Below are 25,535 nucleotides of genomic sequence, written 5' to 3'. Positions count from 1 at the left end.
CTGTAATCCCAGCATTTTGGGAGGCTGAGACAGGAGGATCAGTTGAGGCCAGGAGTTTGAGATGAACCTGGGCAATATAGCAAGATCCCATCTCAAAAAACAAAAATTAGCCAGGGGTGGTGGCACACATCTGTAGTCCCAGCTACTCAGGAGGCTGAAGCAGGAGGATCACTTGAGCCCAGGAGTTTGAGGTTGCAGTGAACTATGATCGAGCCACTGCACCCTAGTCTGGGTGACAGAGTGAGAGGGAACCTGTTTCCTCACACCTTCAAAAACAGTGTCATCAAACTATTCAGGAGAAAAATGGAATCTCATTGCAGTTTTAATTTCTATTATGAGAGTGTGTGTCTTTCTGTTTAACAGCCATTTATATTTCCTTTTCTGAAACTGTCACATACTTTGCTTATTTTTTATTAAGTTGTCCTTTTTCTTAATTTTTAAGAGCTTTCTTATGTATATTAAAAGTACTTTTTCCTTTTATGCAAATTTTTTCACTTTTATGTCATCAAACAGCATCTTTTTTTTTGTGGCTTCAGAGTTTTGTGCATACGTAAGGAAGGTTGTCTCATCCCACAACTATGTATTTTACAAATCTCCATTTTCTTCTGAAAGCTTTTTTCATTTCTCTGAAGTTCCTATGACATTAAGGGCAAAACAATTCCTTTCACTGTTTTCCCCAGGTGGCTATCCGGTTGTCCTATGCCATATATTGAAGAAATTATATTTTCTACAAAGATATCTATTAAGTTCTTGTATACATATTTAGGTCTATTTCTGGGCTCTATTCTATTTCATTGATCTGAGCAGGTGTCAGCACCACATCACTTTAATTCTTGTTGCTTGAAATATGTTTTACCAACTGGCAGAACTAATCTTACTTCACAACTTTTCAACATTTTCCTGGCTGTCCTGGTATGCTTATAGTTGTCCTTAAGCACTTTTGAATCAGCTTCTCTTCCTTTTAAAAATCCAGTTGCAATTTCACTGGGATTACCTTACATTGATAGGATAATTTAAGGAGAATTAATATCTTTATCAGTTGATTTTTTCAGTTGCTCAAGCCAAAAACTTTGGAGTCGCCCTTGATGCCCCTAGCTCCCCATCCTTCATCTGCTCCATTAGCAGGCGCTGTCAGGCTTCCTTCACCATGCGCCCGGACACGGAGTGCTTACCACCCATACCCACCTCCCAGCCCTGCCAACCTGTGGTCATTCCTCACCCACTTCGTCCACAGCTTCCTGACTAGTCTCCCACCTTCCCTCTTGCTTGTCTATTCTCAATACAGAAATGAGACCACCATATTCCTCTGCTCAAAACCCTCACTCAGTAAGAAACAGACTCAGAGCAAAGGGCCGATGATTATCTTGGGGAGTGTCCCAGGCAGAGGAAACAGCAGAACAAAGGCCAGAAGGCAGGAGCTGGTGGGGAGTAACAGGGGAGGAGGAACACACGCGGTAGGAGACCCGGACCCAGACCAGGGCCACCGCCCAGTTCAAGCTGAAAAGCTGGAGGAGTTACCTGTGTGGGGAGGGACCGCGGATGGGACAGGTATGGTAGGGAAAATGATCTTTTTACATTAAAAGCCTTGTGCAACTATGTGATTTCTGAAACTATCTACATGTATGACTTTGATAAAAATAAAAACTTAGTAAGAATTCTTAAAACACTGACATATGAAAGACATATAGAAACTAACGGGAAAACTTAACAGATGGTATTTGTCAGCATGCAGTGGGAGTTAAACTCTCTTTTAGCAGATGGATGGACATCCTTATAACCAAAACTGCATGATTTCTCAGTTATCATGAGGATTTTAAACAAAATAACATCCATCAATTTCAAATTTAGTCTGTGAGCTGCCCCTAGAAGGTAAAGAATGCTTAGTGTATCCAGCATTTATCAAGCGAGATGGCAGAGTGACAAATCGTAGATTTAGTGATCTTCAGAAAACAGAAGAACAGAAAAAGGAGGAAAAGGTTTCAACAGTTTTTCTTTCACTTCCATGTTTTAAAAAAAAATCATACTATTGGGTGGATATTTGAAAAAAGGATGATTTTAGGAATACAAAAGACAGTGAAAAAATGTGGAAATAAAAGTGTTTGCTTCCACTGAAGTAGACCAGAGATGGAAATCTTTCCTAGGTCACAGGGGTCCAAAACGTGGTATGTTCCTTCACATATGGGATAAACTGCAAGTGACTCAGAATTCCGACTGCCCCCTGTAAAAACAAATCCCTGTCCTTCAGCTTCACCTTGCAGCAAGAGCAGAAAAATGAAGTGTCAGAGCACTTAGGAGGAAAATCTTCAGTCTACACACAGTAAGGCTCAGACTCTTGTAACTCCCTAAGTGGACACCCCATCCACATTAAATGAAAACCCTTCCCCTGATCTCTTTTTGTACTCTAAATATTGTCATAATATTAAAGTTTTGAGGTTAATTTCTAATCACCTAATTATGAAACAAAATGCTTTTAATCTGCACTCCCTTCTCTGGACAGTTTTCTCCTTTTCTAAATTGCATTCTTTCTTCTTTTTTTGATACAGGGTCTTGCTCTGTCACCCAGGCTAGAGTGCAGTGGCATCATCATAGCTCAGTGCAATCTCAAACTCCTGGGCTCAAGCAATCCTCCTGCTCACCACCCTACCTGGCTAATTTCTATTTTTTGTAGAGGCTGCTCTTGCTTAGGCTGGTCTCGAATGCCTGGCCTCCAGCGATCCTCCCGCCTCTGGCCTCCCAAAGTGCCAGGATTACAGGCAAATATTTGTAGAAAAGGACAGAAAAGGATATATATAGCTCCAGAAGGCTACAACAAAACATGCAAGGTCACTTAAAACTTCCCAGATGCCAGCAGTAACAAACGGGAAATGGGCAGAGGTGGGAATGTTTCCTGCCTACTTTATCACTACTACCGACCTGTTACTACAGTTTGCAAACTAGATTTATACAGGAAACTTAGCAAGCAAATGATTGTTCCTCTAGAAATGGTGAGAAAACTGAATTAATTTTTAAATTTTTGGTTCTTATCAGTGAGAAATTATAGCTATTAAAATTATTTATTTATTCAGGGCATTGCCTCTTAAAATGTTCTCAGCTCTTCATATAAGAAAAAATTATCATGCAAGAGTTTTTCATTATTACAAATTTACAAAGTCATTAAAGATCCCACTCTAAATCAAACCATTGTTCCTCTCCTTACGCTGTGCAATGTAGCTTGACTTCACTGGTCTTTAGGAATAATGCAAAGTCAATGATAAAAGTCCTAAGGACTTTGAAAGACACATTTTGTGTTTTTAAAAATGAAGTCTTCATACCAAAGTTATTCCATCTTTTGTATGCTCTCATCAGTGGCTTTCAAACTTTTTTCACCACTGCTCACTTCCATAAATTTTACAGTGACTCAGTACCCATACCTAAACACCCAAAAAACAAGTTTTCACAAGAAACAAACATACTCTAACAACAGGTAGTGCACACTAGTATCTTCTGTTCTATTCTATTCTCTCGCATTCCATTGAGAAAGCTGGTAAAGACCCTCAATTAATTTCCTCAGTAATGGATCACAAATTTAAAGCACATTCTAGATCACACTTTACTTCCTTATCATTTTGTCACATAATTGAAAACACTGAAATTCTGAATCATAAAGTGTCAGATAATTCCTCTTGTTCTGTTTTTACTCGAATGTTCATTGGTAAAAAAAGAAAGTCTCTATTGTTATTACATAGCATGATTTTTACATTTAATATTTTTAAAGCTACCAAAGACAGCCCTCTGGAAACACTGGCCAAATCCTAATTGTTCTCTTTTGAAACAGGATCCTAGCTAGACGGGCTGACATGTGCCTGTAGTCCCAGCTACCTGGGAGGAAAGGCAGGAGGATCGCTTGAGCCCAGGAGTTGGAGGCTACACTGAGCTGTAATTATACCACTGCACACCAGCCTGGGCAACATAGCAAGACCCCATCTGTAAAACAAAACAAAGTCTAGGGTTAGGCGTTGAACAACTGATCTAAAATGTTTTGGCCCGTGAAGAAATGATGTTGAATGACTAAGATTCTAATGCTGCAATCAAAGAGTGAAACTAGAAAATGCAGGTTTGGTACTGATTTAGTTCCACAGGATATTTATACACTTCAGATTTGCCAAAGTACACTGCAAATAATACTTGTCTTCACCTGTCACCTTAATTTCAATTATTTTATTTTTCATTTTTAGAAGTTTTTTTTTTAAACCTACTTGATGATTTTTAATAGTTTCTTCTTACTCAATTTCCTTTTATTTCTTTATTTAAAATACATAAGTCTGTGTAATATCCACAAATCCTCATGGCTCTTATTCCCCTAAGGTTTTTTCCTGGAAGGTGTTCATGCCTTGCTTCTGTGTATTGTAGGATTTTTGACTGCAGGCGCGCACATGCCATGAATTCTGCATGTGGGACTTCTTTGTAGCTGTGGGTTGAAGATGGGTTCTTCCAGAGCAGATTTGTGTTTGTTTCTAACAGTTGCCTAGAGACCCTACCCAGTTGATACTATGGGTACCAAATAATTTAAACTAAAATATTGGCTTAGGGTTTTCTGTTTTCTTAATTACCCATATGGGGAGGAATTTGGGCTGCAATCCAAGTGTGAGGTAACTTGTATGAATTGTCAGGAGAGTATGTGTAGACACACACATGAGCATACTTGTATTTTGCTCCTCCATCCAAAACCAAAGTTCAAGACAGGAACTTTTCCTCAGGGCCCCCAATGGGAGATGGGTTTCAGCATCACGTGTGCTCAGGGTGCCTGGGTGTGTGTGTGTGGGGGGGGGGTGCGTGAGAAAGACAGACAGACAGACTCTCTACTCTGGGCTGCTCTTGGACTTCACCTCTTATCTCTGGGCCTTTGAAGTTGTGAAAACCAAAGCTGCCCATAACTTGCAAGTTCCAAACTGTCATCTGATTTTTTAGACTCTGGGTATTCCTTACCTTCTTGTGAGCTCACTTGAAAAACATTTTTTAATCCAACATTTTGAATAGTTTCTAGTAGAAGGGGACATCTCACACCATAGTAAGGCTATGCTGATTTATAAAATCAACAACTGTCTCTGAAGTGATTTGAAATAAAATGTGCAGAAAAATCATTGTAATTCAGACTTTATTGCTTATTAATTATGTCTCTCTACACAATTTTAAGTAAACAGACATTGAGAAAATATACTGAGAGTATTAAACAGTGATGGCAATATCGATGAGACTGTTCAAGTGTTTTATATAAGGTAATTAGAGGCACCACTCTCACCGTCACCCCTAGAAATTCGTACATTTCATATAAAAAGAGTAAAAATAGTTCATTGGCATATAACTAGCATTATTCTTTGCAATCCATGAGCCAAGATAAGCCTGAACAATTTCAGAATCTTCAGAACAAAACATTTTCTTCCACTAGTAGATGTTTCTTAAAAAAATAAGCAGACAAATCAACACAACAATAAAAACTACACATACACAATCCTGTAACCAAAGTTGGTATATTCCAGTGGTCCTGAATTTTAACATATTTTGCTCTAATTCAAAAAATAAAATGATTCAGCTTTTGAAAATGAGACTAAACTCCTTCACTGTAATTATACTTACTTTATAATTCAAACAATTTAACCAAAGCTAAAGTTAACCAGTAAAAACCATGGATACAAGTCAAGCTGCTCTAATGCTAAGATAACCTCTTTAAAAGTTAATTATTCTTTAAAAACTCAGACCCAAGCTGCACAGGTATACCTTGAGGAACTAACAATCTACTCTTTCAGATACAGCAGTAGTTCTAAGTGTTCTTAAAGCTGGGGAGCATATACAAAATCACTGTAAACCATAAACACCAGTAACTTTTCTTGGTAAAACTATACAAACATTTTCTTCTATTAATGATTACAAAATCAAGCACTGTAACAGTCCAGCATTTGGAAGACTTCCATGTACATTATTAAAAAGATGCTCAGATTGAGATATATTTTCACACTTGAAAATGACACTCCAAAAAGAAATAAGACTTGAGAGGTGGTTTTCTGTTGAAGCATTTAGAAGACCTCAGTTGTCCAACAACTAAAAACACACAGTAGCAGATAAATAGGAATTTATTAAAATCACTGTTTCCAACAATATAAAAATTAAATATTAAGGCATCTTTTACTCCCATCCTGGTGTATGCATCAAAGAGAATGTAAATAAGAGCCAGCACTCCTTAATCAAATGCTTTTCTAAAGTTTCTGGCAGATTTTATATTCTCCTATTCCACATACCATTGAAAGCTCTCATGATCAAACATCTTGACCCAAATCAAGAGAAAAGTATAAATAGATATCAATTTATTAAAGGGAAGCTGTTCACTCTTGAAAAATAAAAAGGAACTACAAAGAGTGTCATGTATAAAGTTGAAATACTGGTATTTAAATTTCTCTGAAGCAATTTATGGTTCAGTAATTAAGCAAAAGAAGAGATGAAGACTTTGCTTAAGATGAGAGGCCTATTAAAATGGATCATGCTATGGAATAACTGTTCAGTTAATATTCGACTCCACTGGGATGACAGTTTGAAAAGGGCTTCATACTCCTTTAAAAAATATCACATCCATTAGAATAAGATAATATAAATTAACACTGATTATTTTTCCCCATATTTGTCCACTTTTAAAGCTCAACAGGCTTTATAAAGTATACTAAACAGTAACATTTTCACCTTTTATTAAGGCAAGTTTGTGAAAATAATTTAATACAACCAGATCTCTTCATGAACTTTCAGCTCACATCTTTAATGTAAGAAACATACAAAAAATTGTTTTATAAAAAGCCACCTCAATACCATAAAATAGTAATGAAAGACTGTGAACCCAGTTTGCTTTTAAAAGAATCTTCTTTCCTTGTCTCAAATTCCAAGCACTATTCGTCATCTTTAGAGCCAGTTTTGCTTAACTACAAAAAAAGAGAAAAGAAATACTCAACAAGTTTAAGTGATATTATTTGATTCATTATTTCCACTCAGTATCAAAATTAAACAATAGGCAACAAAGATCAAATAACTTAAACCATCTAGCTATAGCTTTTATCACATGCAGCTACTTTTCAAATTCAGCCTCAGCAGCTTCAAACAGGTTTAAAAATATGAACTCAACAAAAATATAATATCAAAAGAATAAGAAGGAAAAAAATCCTTGAAATTTTCGAAGAAATAAGCTGGAACCAAGAATATACAAATTAAAGATGCCATTTATAAAATGAATGACATTCTTCTATTTTTTGTTTTCTATCAGACAATAAATTTTTTAAAAAAATTTTAAAATTGTGGTAAAAAATACTTAACATAAGATTTACCATCTTAACCAGATGTCAAGTTCTTATAATTTTAAAAAATGATAAAAATATTAAATTATAATTTTTTTCTGCACAAAATCTTTGGCAGGAGTTGGCAAATGGGGTGGGGGGAGGGTAGATAAAGGTCTCAAACAATGCAAAGGGAATTCTGATCAGAATAGTACCCCAGCCACTGAGAAACCCCCACTGCACCCAATAATAACTTTTAAGAATTCCAGAGAATATGCAAAGCTGTGAAAAGCAGAAACTACTAAGGGTAGTGGTTTTCAAGCACTTCAGCCCAAGGACCTCTTTATACTAATAAAAAATGAGGACCCTAAGAACATTTTAATTTTTTAATGTGGGTTTTAACTACTACATTAGAAATTAAAACTGAGAAATTTAATTTATGTAAAAATAGCAATACAGCCATTATATGATAACCCAATAGTATTTTTTTAAGGAAAAATAACTATTTTCTAAAACAAAACAATGAGAAGAGTGGTGCTGGTTTTACATTTTTGCAAGTCTCTTTATTATCTAGCTCAGTAGAAGACAGCTGGATTTTCACAAATCTGCTTTTACTATAAAGCAGGTATAATGGAAGACAGCTAACAAGAGCACAGCGGAAGTACAGTCTGGGTTAATAATGCACATACTTAGATCCTAAACCTACTAACTTAAAAAATTCTGGAAAACACAAGAACGTACAAACACACATTCTCTTTGTGCTTTAATAGAGTATGACTTATGGCATCATCACACATCACGCAGTCTCTGGAAAATGCCAGAAAAAATTCATGAGAAAATGAATAAAAAAGGCAAACAATTTCTTAGTATTATATGATACTCAGGGACCTCCCAGGGGTCCAAAGACCACACTTGGAAACCACTGGCTTAGGGTAACGAATTCTGAGACCAAACTATGTCTAGGTAAAAACCTCCTTTAATACTTTCTCACATCTCCCAAGAATATTGCATTATGTGAATTTGAATTTTTTTTTTTTTTTTTGGTAAGTTGGAATTCTATTTATATTAACAGGGACTCAGGCTGGGCATGGTGGCTCACACCTGTAGTACCAGCTACTTGGGAGGCTGAGGCAGGAGGATTGCTTGAGCCCAGGAGTTTGAGGTTGCTGTGAGCTGGGCTGACGCCATCTCATTTTAGCCAGGGGGACACGTAGCGAGACAGATCAAAAAAACAAAACAAAACAAAAAAACAGGGACTCTCTTAAAAATAAACAAAAACTTCTGGAACTAGGGAAGGAGAAGCACTGTCACCACCTTTACATAAATCAGATTATTTTCGTCTCACTCTCAGCAGAGAGCTGCTGCACCAGAGAAACCACACTCTGACAGAGAAAACAGCTCATCCCGGAGCACAGAGCACTTTCGGGAGGGAAGGGATTTAGCTGATAGGCTGCATGCAAGCACATCTAGGACACACGAAGTTTCCACCAAGCATCAACACAGAGGGCCAGGTAAATGTGAGAATGCCAGAGAAGTTCCACCCATACAGACATCTTGTACAGGCTCAGCCTCCTACCCAGGAAGGAAGAAATACTATGTTTCCTTATTCTAACTGCAGCTCATGGGCTCCCTACTCTCCCATAATATTTTTGTACTAGATTCTAAGGCACAAAGATTATTTTAAAGAGTTTCTACAGAAAATGCATTCCATGGACCAAACAGCAGACTTTAAAACAAACTTTCAGAATACTCTATAAATTGCCCATATTTGTGGGTCTCCATTAAGATCCTAATCTTTACCCTTGGATCATATTATTAATAAACACTTGTCATAGCAGTTGTGGCACCAACTGGCACAAAAAACTTATTTCATGAAGTCCTACAAAGAGAATTTACTGGGTTATTCATCAGTTTTAAAACTACAGCTAATGCAAGAAAAATCTGAGGGAAGTAGGCAGAAAAATCCCAAATGTAAAGTAAAGAATTTTTAACCAAAATGGAAAATCTTTTTTGGCAACTACATTTAAGATCTGTCCTAAAACAAAACAAAACAAAACAAAACAAACCACAAAAACTTTTAAGAAATTAAAGCATTCCTTTCTATGTGTGGCTTTTCAGTTTCCACATTATTGATAATTTAGAGCCATATTTAAGTGTTTGCATTCTTAAGATGTACTTACATAAAGAGTCATACTATATGGTAGTTAAAACTTTTGCAGATTTTCCATGTTTAAAAAAAGAAAACCTAAAAGAAAAGAATGTGAAGGATATTTAAAAAATACTTACATGCTGAATGTAAAAAAGGTAACAGACATCCCAGGAAATTCCAAAGGTTGTGAGGGGGGAAGCAGAAAATATAAATTTCATTATTTGACGGTAATAATTATAACAATTTTAAAGACTAAAATATAAACATTACATACCTTTACAACATCAACCCAGTTCCAACCTCGAGGAAGTTCTCCTTTGTGATCTACAGGATAAAAATTAGCAACTTTATTTCTAAGACCAATCAGCTAGTTTAAAATTAATTATGGCTCTAATAAGATTTTATATACTATTATATATAACAAATAAATTAAAAATTTAAATCACACATCACTAAGTTGGAAAAATCGTTTATCATCATTGTAACCTGAAAGCACCAGTCTAACCTGGGGACACTTACAAAGTATTTTAAGTATATTCCCTTTCTACATTTATGGTATTTCCATTCAAGACAAAACCTGATATCAAGAAAAAAATATGGAGGTGGGTTGGTAATGCCAGGAATAGGAGCTAATCAAGTTATCAGTTTCAGGCATTTGCACAATTCTACTATTTTATATAAGGTCACTGCTTATTTAAGTAAGCAGCTGTGTTAGTTCACTGTTTCATGAGTTAGTGTTTCACACCAGGAAGCCAGGCCTTATAAAAAAATGTTTGGCTTGGTTTCAAGACTAAGAGGAGGCCTGGCTAACCTATGTATTAGTTGTTGTACTCTGATGAAATATTCATTATTTAATCTAACATTCTTTAAAAAGGCCTTTACCTGTTGGGAGTGCTAGAACAAAAGCTCATAAGAATTTATATACGAATTCATAGTTTGCAAAGTGATTTTAGTCTTTTAATAGAATACTCAAATTTAAAGAATAGTTTCATAAATAAATACTATTTAAAAATTCTTCAATTTAAAGTGGCTTGATATATGCCATTTAGGTCTCATTTTACGAAACCTTCAAAATTTGCACTCAAACCAAGTATGTTATATGAGTTTTACAGCTAGGGAAACAGAAATTAACTCCATGATTCTTATAGGCGAGAAATAACATTACTGGAGCTCAATTTTAGATGCTAATGGTTCTGTTTTCTTTCATGCCAGTAAGAATCACATCCCACTGGTTACTGGCACAGAGGCAGATCACCGATTTTGGTTAACTAAAACTTACCAACAGTGCCATGACTGTCTCATTACAGTTTTATTTGGAATGAAAGCTCCAAGTCACAAACTCCTAGACTGTCATTATAGGAAGGTAATGATTTTAGGCAGGCCTCATCAAGGAGATGGAGGTAGGGGAGATATTAATGAAAGGGAATGATCATAGGTCATTATGTATAAAAGCAACAGGTAACTGCCATAGAAGCTACATCATTCCAAAAAAGAGATTAACAAAAATTCTAGTGAACAGACTATTATGGCTAATGATTTATTGCTTCAGTTGTTTACACTTTAATGCTGCTCTGACATTAGGTATAACGGATTCCTAGATTTTTTATTTCACAAACCATTACAATTTCAAAAATATAGTTTAGGGATCAACACAGGATTGCTATCTTTTTATTCTGCCACAAACAGACAATCTACAAAACATAAACCACCAAAAAGCTACCATTCCTTTATGAAAGAAAGGGCATTTTAAACTCCCTCACCAAAATAAAAGGGTCAGTTCTTCTCAATAAAGGGCAGCTACCTTGTACCAGCAGCGCATGCATATATACCTAAGTATAAATGTGCACATACACACGATAATGTCCTCATTTCCCCTAACTGTGAAAAAGTTTACTGATTATCAATTTGCAAATTTTCAGGTTAAATAAAGAAAATAGGTCAAATATTATTATTGATATGAACTGAAGTTTATAATTCTCTTCTAAAGGACTCTGGTTTAGGATATACGGGAATTCTATTCTTAAATCTTTTTTTAAATATTCTTAAATCTTATTGTTGTATAAGTAAGTTAAATACAAACAAAACATTATTTTCCTATGCTAAGACCTAATGGTATACCAAGCTTCATTTCAAATGAAAACTGTGTTACAAAGAATTTTTAATAACACATGCCTGCCACAGAAGTAAACAAATAGGAAAATCCCAAATGTGTCAGAGCACGTAAGTAGGACACACATTTTTGTATACTATTTGTATACTAATGTATCTCAATCTCAAGACTCATTTATAGTTACTTTGTCACTCAGTTACATTCTTTTCAATGGTTATCTCTTATGATGAAACAGCAGTAAATATTTTCAGTACATATCTGTGACCCAAGAGGTCTCTGATCCAAATGTTTAAAAAATAGAGAATTAACCTTCTGAATCTAGATATATTTATTAAGCACCCATATCATACTAAAAAGTAGTCCATTTATCTGGGTTGTAAAAGAAAAAAAATAACACAAACCTGTTTTATCTGCCAGCTTACGCTTCTGGGCTTTTGAAAGTTGTTCTTTTTTGTCTTTTTTCTTATTTGATGAGGCTGTATTAGAAGTTTCAGCTGAGATCATATTGCTCATTGATGCCTATAAAAAAAATAATTCTTAGACTCATGCCTTAAAACTTACTAAATAACACTAAATATATAACAGCTACCTGAAATGGATTGATAATTTTTAGACTTACAAAAGAATCCTATATTATTATTACTCATTTATTAAATCAGGTGCCCTTAACACATTATTGGTTTCACTCTTGTAAAAGTTCACATCGAAGGACATATTAGTGCAACTATTATAACCAAAACCCTGGGGAGGGAGATCTCATTACTAGCATTATGCTGAAGATCTGAGGTTCCAAGGTAGTTTTACAATTCAGTTAACTTCCTATTATTTGGAAATTTAAACATGTCTTTAGAAAAATCACATGGACCTACCTAGAACATTCTGGTTCCCTGAAGAATATTTTTAAAACATTTAGGTTTGTGTAGACAGGGTTTGTGCATAACTAAAATTTAAAATGCTTACTCCTAGGTCTAAGCATTGCTGCCAATGTTTTACATATATCACTCATTTTATCCTTGCCACAATCTTATGAAGTAGATACCATTATGACCCCCATTTTACACATGAGGACTGAGCAGAGAGAGATTAAGAAACTTGCCCAAAGTAACACAGTAAGTGGTGCAGTGAGGATTTGAACCCAGGCAGTCTGGCCCACAATCCAAGATCTTAGCTACCCCTCTACTGTTCCTCCAGTTGCCTCTCAGGGTTCTTCTGTGTCCTATTGGGAATGTGAAAGCCAGAGCCACTCAAGTCGAAGACATGGACTTTGCTACCAAAAAGCTTATTCTTTGGTTCACAAGACAAAACTAAACTAATACTGACCACTGAAAGTCTTTTAGTGCATAACGTGGTGCGAAGCGGTCTTATACGTATGCCTGAGGTCATGAAAGATGAATATTTCCTAAAATTATTCTATAAATAAAACAATTTTTTCTAATCAATAAAGTCTCCTTATGCCGCAACACCTTCAAATTAAACTGTAGCAAGACTACCGCAAAATAAACCTCACAGAGAAAGCTATTTCATACATATTTTAACACTACCTAAGAAATTCTTTAGCTATCTAAGCTTTATGAAGAGATTAAGTAAATTTTAAGAATACTAGGTTCTATAAAATCTCAGTTTTAGTGGGCATAAGATGTATCCTAGTCTTTGATAAAGGGTAAAAATCTAGAGAATATTATTTCATCTTCTAGGTTAAATAGGAGAAATCTAAAATTCATTGTTCTTATTTAATTTGGATGTAACTCTCATTTTAAATCTAACACAAAGTCTCCTTCCAATTTTGAAAAATTTTAACTAGTAAAAATTAATTACTAGCAGAGCAAAACCAAAACAACAAAAGAATCTAGCAAAAAATAATCACATACTCACTGCAGAATTAATGGGATGGTGATTCTCCATGAACTGCTCTTTATTGTCCTTGGCATATTCAAATAATGTATAGGTCATAGCGGTTCCAAGATTAACTTCTACTGCTTCTTGCAACTTGGCTAATATACTCTGCTTTACAGCTGATGATCTACAATGCACAACAAATATATTGCTCAGAGAAAAGTAAAATAGAGAGTAAAGTCAAAAAACAATGAAAACAAAACACTACTCACATGGTGTTGTTAAAAAAAGCGTTCATAGATATAATTGGAGGTGTTTGGGGATATGTTTCTGTCCAGGAAATCTCTATTAAGAAGGCTTTGGGATCACCATTTTCACCTATCTGAAGAAAAGGGGAAATCTTAGGCTTGTGAAAGGTGATAAAAAGACAGAGAAGTAAATTATGATCTTCAAAAAGATGAATTCTTTGCAATACTCATGCTCAGATCAGAAACATAATATTTTGAAAAGTCCAGGGGTACAGGCTAAGACTGAGAGGGGATGAGGGGAGTATAAAGAGAGCCTGAGTTTTAATTTAATCCTAGTTTATCTTAACAGATTTAGTTTAAGCCCATGGCCTGTCTCTCCAACCAGCCCACGAACTTTTCTAGTACCAAGTCTATGTCTTATATTTTTTTGTGTGTTTGCTCCAGTGTTCTGAGAATGAACAGAAGACATTAACTATGGGAAACAGGAAAGGAGTAGACAAAAATAATAATCCACAAACTTGAAACACCTCATCTTTATTCTAAGTTATCCAACTGCTAAATTACAAGAGGCACAATCCCAAGAGACCAGAAAAGGAAATGTAAAACTGAGAGAAAAAAGGGAAAGACAACTGATAAAGAAAAGGAATGCCTTCTGCTGAACAGCAACTCGTGAATAAGCTGTCTTTTGTTTCTTTTGCTACCCCAATTTTTTAAAAAAACTTTAATCTTAAAGAAAAACTGAAATAGTACAATGAACACACATTGACACTTTCCTGATTCACCAAATACCTTTTGCTACATTTACTTTATCGTTCCCCCTGTTCACCAGAGAATCCACCCGTACTCCCCTGATGTGATTTTTTCCTTTGGTTTTTGTTGAACCATTTGAAAGTAATGAAATGTTCTAATATATTTACGGATAAAGCATCCTAAGAAAAGGACATTCTCCTTTATAACCACAAGACCATTATCACACCCAAGAAATTCAACATTGATACCAAAATATTACCTCATACATAAACCATATTAAAAATTCACCAATTGTATCTGAAGTGTCCTTTAACGGACATCACCCCCAACCCCACAAATCCATAATCTATTCAAGGTTTATGGATTGCATTTAGCTGTCATGTTTCTTTATTCTGCTTTAATTTATAAAAGAACAGTCCCCAGCCTTTTCCCCTGCTTTTTAAATATCTTTTGTGACAAAATAAATCCAGCCCAGTTTTCTTACATAACGTCCTCAGATGTAGACCGATTGTTTCCTATATTCAGATTCAAATTAAACATTTTTGGTTAGGAAACTGCATAGGTGATGTGGTCCATTCTCATAGCATCATATAAGGAGACAGACAAGATCTTCTGGAATCATCATTGGCTACACTAAGCTTGATCACTTGATTAAGGTGATATTCCCCAGATCTCTTCAATGTAAACCTTTTCATTTTATAATTAAGAAGTCATCTGTGGGCCGGGCGCGGTGGCTCACGCCTGTAATCCTAGCACTCTGGGAGGCCGAGGCGGGTGGATCGCTCGAGGTCAGGAGTTCGAGACCAGCCTCAGCAAGAGTGAGACCCCCTCTCTACCAAAAATAGAAAGAAATGATTTGGACAGCTAAAAATATATATAGAAAAAATTAGCCGGGCATGGTGGCGCATGCCTGTAGTCCCAGCTACTCGGGAGGCTGAGGCAGTAGGATCGCTTAAGCCCAGGAGTTTGAGGTTGCTGTGAGCTAGGCTGACGCCACGGCGCTCACTCTAGCCCGGGCAACAGAGTGAGACTCTGTCTTAAAAAAAAAAAAAAAAAAAAAAAAGAAGTCATCTGTGGAGTAACACTACAAAACTGTGTGAATACCTTGTTTCTCAACAACCCTTCATCTAAAAATTTTAGCATTCATTAATAGTCCTTGACTGAACCAATTATTACAGTGGTGGTTGCAAAATGATTTTATAATAAAACTATGGAATGCTTTATGAATTAGCATCTCATCCTTACTCTGGATTATGCTAATCTCTACTGTATTATTTTTAGTATATATACTACTTTAAAAATATGTTTTTAAACAGCAATAAGATTAAAAAATTTTTCACCCAAATTATTACTTGATTCACCTTTATTTTCTGACCACTGACTTTTCATCCCCATCCTTTCACCCTCAATCACACTCTTACCAACATGAGGCAAGGCTCAGAAATCACATCAAATAAACTTAGGGATCTGTTGATATACCTGGATAAGCTGATTACCTGCATAATGGATATAACTGGCTTATGCTTGTGTTTTAAATACAGAGGTAATTAAAAAGTGATAATAGTTACTTGCTTGATGCAATCACTAAGTCCTTACTCGTGGTGCATTTAGGAACAAATTGTCATATGCCTCACACGGTGCTAGGTACTGAAGATAGAAAGATAGAGACATCCCATTCCTATCTTCAAGGGAGGCAGATGTTTAGATGACTCACTAAATTGCAGCATGAAAAACAGTTCAAATGAGAACAAAGCACAAAGAAATGAGGAAAGGTTAATTCTGCTTCAAAGTCGGAGATAGGAGACATGGTCCAAATATGTACAGAGGAGGCTTGAGTTAGGCCTTAAAGCAGCAGCAGGATAGATAATGTATGAGAGGTGAGGGAAAGAGCAAACAATGTGTCCAAAGGCATAGTACTAAAAATAAAATGCAGGGGAAATTTAACAATCCATTATGTCTAAGGGATGCTGGTGAGTGGGAAAGTTTGGAGGACAGTTAGAAACAAACAGAAGGACTTTGAGTGTCAAGCTGAGGAATTCAGTCCATAGGCAAGAGGAAACTGTGGAGAAACCTTTTTAAACAAGAGAATGGGATGACTACTTAGGTGTTCAGAGAGCCAACTATTATTAACAGTTCTGTTGGAGGACTAATGGTGGAAGTGTAAGGAGGAAGCTAAAGAAAGAACTAAACTGGGGAAGTCCTTTGGGAGGCTACTGAACTATTCTATGCAAGAACTGAGGGATCTGACTTAGAACACAGGCAGAACTCTACCCCAGGTCCTGTGACTGCAAACACACTGTCTCCTAATCTCATGTCTCATTCCTCTTAAATCCATCCTATGGGTCACATCGGAGTGTCCATGGTACAGCACACATACATGTCCAGTGTTCTGCATACTGCACTCGATAAATAACTGCTGTTGGTAACAGAGAGAATTAGGAAAGTATAGGGGATTCTCAATCTCCCTATTGCTAATGAAGAGCGTGGCAGTGGCAGGGCAAGTCTGGGGTGGCAGTTGGATTCAAACAGAAACATCTAGAACTTAACTCCATCATAACTTTGGCCCTAAAAAATCCCCTGATTATTATATACATGGCGATGGTGTCAGGATTGCTAAGCTTGAAAGGGAACTGAGGAAAGCTGAGCAGGGAGGAGAGTATCCAAAGGAAGTGATTATAAAGAATTTATTTCTTGTGACAGTCTACAATAAACCATGTGTAAGGATTTTTATTTATTTTTTATATTTATTTCATTTTATATTTTTTATTATCTTATCTTATTATCTTTTCCCCATGTCCCCAGAGATCTGCACTGCCCTTGACAGGTGAGGCAGCCACAGCACCCGGAATATTTCTCTGACAGACAGAAAAGGCACTGCCTGGGGCTGCGGCTGGGTGCAGAGTGAGTCTGCAAATAATTTATTTTAAATGGTGACAACATTAATAACTGTAAATCTTTTACAAAAGAAACTTTCCTATTCCACTAATATTTATAATCATTTTAATAGATGGTTTATATTATTTACAAAATAAAATACTAATACTATTTTATCTTAAAGACCAAGTTTTAAAGAAAAATCTATGTTTCACATACATAAAAAATGTCTACACATATTTAGAATCCAGAATTAAGAAAACACCAACTTTTCTTGACCGTATCATAGGGAAGTAAGAAGAATACTAGGCTTGGAATAGATAATCTGGATTTTAATCCTAATATTTATCAACATCAGCTGTGGAAGCTTAGGAAACTATGACTAAGCTGAGAAGTTACCTTTAAGGATAAAATTATACAATTTTTAAAGTTTCTTCCATTTCTAATATTTTACTATTCTGTTACAATAAGAACAAGCTTATCTTTGTTTTTAAAGTTTCTGAATTAAGTTTTCACATGTTAAAAATGATTGATGGCAGGGGTTTCCATTTAAATACTTCAGAAAATACAAAGACATAATAAATTTAAACAACGAAGTTTAAGAAACAAAATAAGCATTTTTAGCAACCTGTAGTCCTTTCTAGCATGGAGGCAAGTGCTCCTATTCATGCCGTCTTACCCTATATTGAAATGAAACTGGACTTAACTCCCGGAAACTTTCGTCTCCTTCGTAAATAGAACGTAATGCTTCTAGTTCCATCTGAAAGAAAACAATCAAATGAGTTTCATTTAGTGGTATAAATGAATTACAAATAGAGAGTTTTTACTTTCCCATTCAAGCCCACTCAACTATGTAAAATCTGGCTAACTTATATGGCCTTAGGTGCTTATATTAATAATACATGTGCAGGTACCAACATGTCACAATACTACTACTATTTAATAATACTCATTTTAAAACTATGTGCCAGACACTGCTATGCATTTTACATTTTATTATCTTATTTAATTATCAAATCAATCCTGTCAAGAAGACCATATTTTCTCCTACCTACCAGAGAGGAAAATAAGATTCAGTTTAAAGCAACTCCAGAGAAAAAGGATGACAAGGATCTACTAAAGACGGGAGAAAGGACTGCATGGGAAAATATAACCAGTAATCCTTGCCTGCAAATATTTCTTAGAATACTGTGGTAGTACAAACAAGAAGTTCAACCATTGTGCTCACAGACAAATACCCGAGAAAGGAAGCAAAGAAAGACTGCACTTGGGCACGTTTTAGTTTTCAAAAAGATGCATGCCATGAATTCTATAAACTAAAGATGGTGAGCTTAATCTAATCTACATGGGCAAAATTTTAGAATAGATTATTAAAGAAACAGTGTATAAGGATCTGGGTGAATAAGCAGCAGTCCCTAAGACCTAGCAAACATATGAAAACCAAAATGGACAATTTAGATTCCAGCAAGGCTCCACAGGTTCCTCTTGCTATCTTTATAGAAAAAAATATAGGAACTCAAACTGGATTAAAGAATAACTAAGAAGATTAGGCTGGAACAAACACCTTTACTCAAAATATATGCAATTCCTTCCGTCCTTAATCCTTTCTTTTTTTTGTGACATAGGGTATTGCTCTGTCGCCCAGACTGGAGTGCAGGGGCATCATCATAGCTCAATCACTGCAGCTTCAAACTCCTAAGCTCAAGGGATCCTCTTGCTTCAGCCTCCCAAGTAGCTGGCACTACAGGCATGATGAGCTACCACACCAGGCAAACTTTTTCTACTTTTTGTAGAGATGGAGGCCTCGGTCTTGCTCAAGCTGGTCTCAAACTCCTGGTCTCAAGCAAGTTCTCCACCTAGGCCTCCCAAAGTGCTAGGATTACAAGCATGAGCCACTGGGTGCGGCTCCTTTCTCATAATTTAATTAATGACTTGGACAGGAAGAAAAACAGAAGGCAGGTTTATTAAATTTGTGGATGATAACCTGAGGGGATAGTGAATAATGCTGGTGGTAGAGTAAAAATCCAAAAAGTCCTCAAAAAACAAACTAATGATGAAATTTACCACGGCAAATAGAACTTGTACTTAGACACCTAAATAAGCGGAGGATTAAAAACTTTGTATAAAATACTTAAAGGGTTTCATTTGACAGTAAATCTAACTGTAGAAACAATGGGATGCCAGAACTTTTAAAAAGGACATAAACTTAGAATCTGTCCTCAGACACAGGATTTCAGGATAGTGAAGGAACTAAAACGAATGGACATATGAGGAAGAGCTTTTTAAAAGGAACCATTTCATCTGAGAAGAGTTCTGAAAAACTGGGCAGGAAACTGTCTTCAAAGATCTGAATATCAGTCATGTGGAAGACGAATGGAATTTTCTTGTTAAAATGGCGATTCCTGGGCCCCACCACAGAAATTTGATTCAGTAGGTCTGGGGTGGCATGCAGGCATCTGTTTTCCTAACTACCCAAATGGTTCTAAGGGGATGTTTCCATGGGTCAAACTTAGACAAACATTACACTGTATGTTCTTTGCTTTGCAGACAGACAGACTACTAATGTCTCAGCTTAGAAACTCACCTGGCAAGAATATTTTAGAAGGGATTCGGCTATCAATTAGCTTGTTGAACTTTGGGTCCTTTAAAGGTAACTTCCAATCCAGAGGTTCTGTTCCATTTATCGTGCAAAAGGGCATTCAAGCAATATATTCTAAATGAACAGTGAACTACTTACCTACTACCCAAGGAGACTTGGGTTCCAGTCCTGATTCTATCACATACTCAACTGTGCATCCCTGGGACAATCACTTTACCTCTGTAGACCCTTTTCCTCATCTATACACATAACAAAGTTAGAAGGTTTCCCTACAGATGACCTGTAGCATCCCCTCGAATTCTAATACGTGATTCAATGGCAAAATGGCATTTCACAAGAAAATATCTGAGCATAAACCATACAATTCAGGTGGTACACATATCTCAAAAAGGATTTCGTCCCCACCGGACAAGTAACAGATGGATAAATGATTTCATCAAACGATATGGGCTGAAACCAAAGACACTAGCGTCATTTTCTTCCACGAGACATTTAACTATCAATACTCTCTCCACTAGTCAACAGACTTTAAAATTTAAAGGTGCTCGATTCCAAATCAGCGTAACTCAGTACACCAGCGCTAAACAAACACACAGGATACAAGGAGAGCCAAGCGCACCCGGGTCGTCCGCCAAGGACGCTCACCTTGTGATTAAGGAAACATAAGGAGACTCCCGAGTTTGCAAAAATGAAAAATTCCGGGGCTGGGGAGACAGAGGTAGACCCCCTACCCGTTCACGCACGCTTGGCGCCTCCTCGCGAGGCGCTGGTCACCTTGGGGCACCCCTCCAAGCTCCGAAGGCTCCAGGGGCAAAAGGGCACGTGCCGGGCCGCTCTTTCGGACACAAGGTCTTACCCGGAGGTCGGCCGCTCAGCCGCCCTCCCTCGGGGCTGGGGACCGCGCCCGCGCGGGGAGGGGGGCGCTCAGCCCGGGGACTCACCTCCTGGTCCTCGTTGGCACTCATCACGCCGGTCGCCGGGTGCCTCCCAGGCGGACAGCGTTCGCGACAATGCAGAAAAAGCGAGGGCAGTGGCCCCGAGGCCGGGACGTCCCCCTTCCGCGCCGCGGCTGCGGGGGCGACACCCACAGACGCGAGTCCCGGGCGCCCCAGCCCTCGGCTGCGCCCAGCCGCCGGCGGTGGGCTGCGGGCCCGGAATCCCAGGCGGCGGCAGGTGGGATGCCCTGGGGTTTCGGGAGAGGCTGCAGGGTAATGGCAGAGGCTCCACCCCCTCCTCCTTCTAGCTTCTCCTATTGGCTTCTTGTCTCCCCGCCCCCAACTCTTTCTCCTCTAGGAAATGGAGCCCCTTCCTTACGTGTTGAGGAGAGGCGTAAAGTTCCTGGACAGCGATTGGGTTAGAGCTATGTCACTCAGACCCAGAAAGTACTTCCTGTGTCAGTGGAGGCGGGAACAGGGAAGTCAAACCTGCTGGAGCAGGCGGTGGGGTTGTGTCTGCAGGGACGGACGCTGGCGTTTAGGGTATCCCTGTCTGCCTCCCCTCGTCCTGTCCGGACTGGCGGCGACCGGCCACAGCTGCAGCGGGCCCGGAGTGTGGGGCCTGGGTGAGTCCGGGCCCGGAGGCCTATGTGGCTAGGCGAGACCGCCGAGGAAGAGAGCTAGCTCTTAATGCTGGTTTGGGGGCCTGCGTTTTCCTAGCTCGTCGATGGGTGCAATCCTGGCATTTTTCTTTCAGCCCCAAAGAAAAGCCGCACCTATTTATTTCTAGGACTTCGAGATTTAAGACGGGGGGAAGAGAGGAGGAAGACTTCGTCTGTCTTTAGGGCTGCAAGGTTATTTTTCCGCCTTTCCCCTTTGGAGCTGCACGGCAGAATCCTGCGACCATGGGACGGTATCTTTTCCTACGTTGGGTGGTAGCTTCACATCCTCAACACAAGCTCACCCACCCCCCACCATTTCGGCCCCAAACTGTCGTTCCTCTTGTGATCGTTTTATAGTTGGACATCTCTGAATCCGGTTCTTAGTAGCCTTGTGTCATACACCCCGAATCTCTGGACCTTCTATATCTGTGTCATAGTTTTGTTGGTTGCTCCATTGGCTTCTTCCAGGAGACCTGGAAGTTTCTCTTTCCCAGGCAGTCATTGAGATCCATTCAATCTCTGCACCTTTGCTTTACCACTGTTCTGCCCATTCCCATCCCTTTGCCGCAGAATAAGCACGATCATTTCAAGTGCTAAAACTTTTAAGAGAGAATGTGACGAGAATTTCTGATACAATTTTCATGAAGTAATTTTGAGACAGAATAATTTGGAGCTGTGCTTTTCAGTACAATAGCCAGTAGGTACATGTGGCTATTGAGCATTTAAAATAGGCTAGTCTGAATTGAGATGTGCTATGAGTGTAAAATACACACCAGATTTGGAAGACTTAGTACATAAAAAGGTAAAATATGTCAATAACTTTTATATTAATGTCAATATATTTTGGGCATGTTGTATTGGATTAAATAGAATATTATTAAAATGAGTTCCACCTATTTCTTTTTACTTGTTAATGTGATTGCTAGAAAATTTTAAATTATTCATATGGCTCATGCTGTATTTCTGATGGATGGCACCGACTTAAAGCATTGTAAGTTCCCCTTATTTCCACCCCATATTCAAAGACCATGGCTATTTCTTTTGAGCCTCTGGGGTTATCAAGGGAAATGGGCTCTTGTCTGGACTCTGGTATTAAGCAAAGTTACCCATATAGTATTTTGACCATCTCTTTTTTTATTTTAATCCGAATTCTCTAGAACTAGAATATTTTTCTGAACATAAAATTCTTTGCCCTCATAACTTAATCCTGTGCTAAAAATGTTAACATAATTCTAAAACTTCTAGCTGTTGTAAACATGTATCATTTCTGGCAAGCTTTCCAAATTGTTTGTTCAACACCCATTGGTCCCTCAGTACACCAAAAGCTTAATAGTCTTTACTAAATTAACCTTTCAGTTAAAAATATTCCATGTTTTGAGGATCAAGTGTTAGCCTAAGTGCACCTCACGTTTGACAAAGATTATATTTGAATTCTGTATAGTATACTCGTGGAGATTACCTTTTAAAAGAAATTACCAGGTTTAGGCTGGGCACAGTGGCTCACGCCAATAATCTTAGCACTCTGGGAGGCCAAGGTGGGAGGATCACTTGAGGTCTGTAGTTCAAGACCAGCCTGAGCAAGGGTGAGACCCTGTCTCTACTAAAAATAGGAAAAATCAGCTGGGCACAATGGCATGCACCTGTAGTCCCAGCTACTCAGGAGCCTGAGGCAGGAAGATCGCTTGATCCCAGGAGTTTGAGGTTGCAGTGAGTACCACTGCACTCTACCTGAGGCGACAGAGTGAGACTCTGTCTCAGAAAAGAAAAAGAAAAGAAAATATTAGGTTTTGTTTGTTTTGTTTCTTGAGACAAGTTCACACTGTGCCACCCAGGTTGGAGTGCAGTGGCCTGATCATAGCTCACTGCAGCCTCGCACTCCCGAGCTCAAGCCATCCTCCTGCCTTGGCCTCCCAAAGTGCTAGGATTATAGACATGAGCCACCATGTCTGGCCCTGAAATTATTTTTAAAATATAAAATAAGTAAAAGAAAATAAAAAACGTTTGAATAAACATTTTTATATAATTGCTTTTCTGAAGTCAAAGCATACTGGATTCCTAGTCCATAATAAATGGACCCCTCAGAGAAACATGTTCTCTCGATTATTGACATGCAAGTCAACAATTATTTTACTTTTATTATCTATAGTTGAAATAGGTCATGTGGACCTATTTTAATTTGATCATCTTCTTGCTTTCTTGGTCTGCTCATTTGAAACTTCTGTGTGCATTACAGAAAATACTGATTTGTCTTAAAGTTGACTATAACATTTTAATGTGAAGATTTTTTTAAGAATTTGATATAGTTATTATATTTTAATAGTTCCAATTGAGGAATTAAGGTTTTCCCTTATGCTGTCTTCTGTTTGCTTGACAGTTTCCAGACACCCAAAGCCTTTTTGTAATGATTTTTAGATGATGGAGGTTCATATCTTAGAAATAGATATGGTTTTTTTTTTTAACTAATTATAAATGCATTAACATTTGTATTTCAGATTTTTTGTGACACCTTAAATATGAGCCCTACACAGTGGGACTTCCCTGTGGAATTATGTTGTCGGCCTATGGCTTTTGTTACTCTTACGGGCCTGGATGTAGTTTATAATGCTGTCCATCGAGCTGTCTGGGATGCTTTTTGTGCCAATCGGAGAGCTGACCGGGTACCAATTTCTTTCAAAGTGCTCCCAGGCGACCATGAGTATCCCAAATGTAGGCCCAAGGTAATGACATGATTGCATGTATTCTTTGCCTCTCTCTCTATGTGCATCTGTGTGTGTATCTCTTTTTTGTACATATTGTCTGTGTTAGAAAACCTCAGAGTTTATTAAGACAGTGGTTACAGTGATGTACAAAGAAAGCCTTAGACATTTTCATGTAATATACTACATATATGTTTAATAATAGTTATTGTTTTTAAGCCCCAGAGAAATAGTTACTTTATAAAGCTTTCTATCCTATTAGCCTAGATTTTTTTGCATTGGTAGGAAAAAAACTCAAGTCTCCGTAATTTTAACATAGTCCCTTCTAAAAGGAAGGTCTCACATCCCCCATCATCATTACCAATATCATAGAATCCATGGTCTTTGTAATTTGGCTCTTTTTTTTTTTTTTCTAATTTGGCTCATTTTCACATATAGCTTTTCAGCACTTGCTTTGTTTTAGATACCTGGAACCATGTAATAAGCTGGTGATAATGAATTAAATAAGATGGGTTCTCTGTCCTTAGGGAGTTGTACGTAAACCAAAACAGTTTATTCAATGTGGAATGAGGAAAGGTATTAAGTTCCAAACTGACTTTTAAGGTGAACAACATAGTAGAGATTAATTTATCTTAGAAAAGTAGTTGTTATAAGGATGATAGTATTAATAATAGCAGCTTACGTAGTTCATGGTTCTTACTATGTGAAGGTTACTGTTTTAAGCAATTTATCTATGTTGACTGACATTTATTATCTTATGAAGTTGGTTTGAAAGTTAGGTAACAAGACATTGATCAAAACAAACCCTCTCACTCCAAGCCCCCCTTTATTTTTTCTCTAGAGCAGTGTTTCTGACACAGTGTGTTCTGGGCCATTTAGTTACGTCATCATCCCCTGGGTGTTTATTAGACATGTAGATGCCAGGCCTCCTTGGTCTCTGGAAGGGTAGGACCTGTGGATTTGGTCACCAGCTGATTATTTTGCTTATGTGTTTAAGACCCATATGCTAGAGATGCCATTTCATATGCCCAGTGCTAGAAACTGAAGCTGTCTGAAATCATGCAAGTAATGCACCCCTGGCCCTGGCCCTGACACATTTGTTTTTCTTTAATGTGATGTTTGTGTCAAAAAAGGCAAGTGGCCCAGCACAGCTAGCTCCCTTTTCTCCTTTAATTCTCCAATTCAGGATGCTTTTCATTTTCCTATTCCTGGTTCTTTCCTGAGTCCCCACTTTATTTTATGTCAGCCTTCCTTATTGTCTTTGTCTTTCTCCTTACTTGAAGTAGACATTGGACCAACATGAACTGGCGTAGTCTGAGTCAGTGCAGGTGATTTGGAAGTGATCTGAGGTTTTGACTGCATTCTTCAGGGGTAGCAGTCAGATCTACTG

General features: G+C 37.7%; 2 protein-coding genes and 1 non-coding gene across 7 annotated transcripts in view; 1 reads left to right on the top strand and 2 right to left on the bottom strand.

Moving 5' to 3' along the window:
- Positions 1 to 5,117: 5,117 nt before the first annotated feature.
- RWDD4 (RWD domain containing 4) lies at positions 5,118 to 21,046 on the bottom strand. Of its 3 annotated transcripts, XM_045552443.1 has the most exons (8): positions 20,794 to 21,046; positions 17,933 to 18,013; positions 13,654 to 13,763; positions 13,421 to 13,568; positions 11,950 to 12,067; positions 9,713 to 9,762; positions 9,576 to 9,578; positions 5,118 to 6,941 (listed from the first exon to the last, which is right to left on the bottom strand). In XM_045552443.1, the coding sequence occupies exons 1-8, from the start codon at positions 20,815 to 20,817 to the stop codon at positions 6,909 to 6,911; spliced, it is 567 nt and encodes a 188-aa protein (XP_045408399.1). In that variant the 5' UTR covers positions 20,818 to 21,046; the 3' UTR covers positions 5,118 to 6,908. The 3 variants fall into 3 exon arrangements, with proteins under 3 accessions (XP_045408399.1, XP_045408401.1, XP_045408402.1); XM_045552445.1 differs by lacking the exon at positions 9,576 to 9,578; XM_045552446.1 differs by lacking the exon at positions 20,794 to 21,046 and having other exon boundaries at positions 13,654 to 13,759; positions 17,933 to 18,014.
- LOC123639075 lies at positions 17,168 to 17,290 on the bottom strand. The gene has a single exon (XR_006735641.1). It is a non-coding gene; the product is annotated as a small nucleolar RNA SNORA77 (small nucleolar RNA).
- A 247-nt stretch (positions 21,047 to 21,293) lies between the features above and the next one.
- Positions 21,294 to 25,535, top strand: part of TRAPPC11 (trafficking protein particle complex subunit 11) — a 40,761-nt gene continuing 36,519 nt past the window's right edge. For 2 of the 3 annotated variants that reach the window (XM_045552440.1, XM_045552442.1), the window contains exons 1-2: positions 21,294 to 21,413; positions 23,942 to 24,166. In XM_045552440.1, the coding sequence (XP_045408396.1) occupies positions 23,963 to 24,166 (204 nt within the window). In that variant the 5' untranslated portion in view covers positions 21,294 to 21,413; positions 23,942 to 23,962. The other variant, XM_045552441.1, reaches the window with a different exon arrangement.

This window comes from Lemur catta, chromosome 5 (assembly GCF_020740605.2).
Source record: "Lemur catta isolate mLemCat1 chromosome 5, mLemCat1.pri, whole genome shotgun sequence".
In the NCBI taxonomy this organism is placed as follows: Eukaryota; Metazoa; Chordata; class Mammalia; order Primates; family Lemuridae; genus Lemur; species Lemur catta.
Note: the sequence above shows the minus strand (reverse complement) of the source record. Positions and strands in the feature narration are given on the sequence as shown.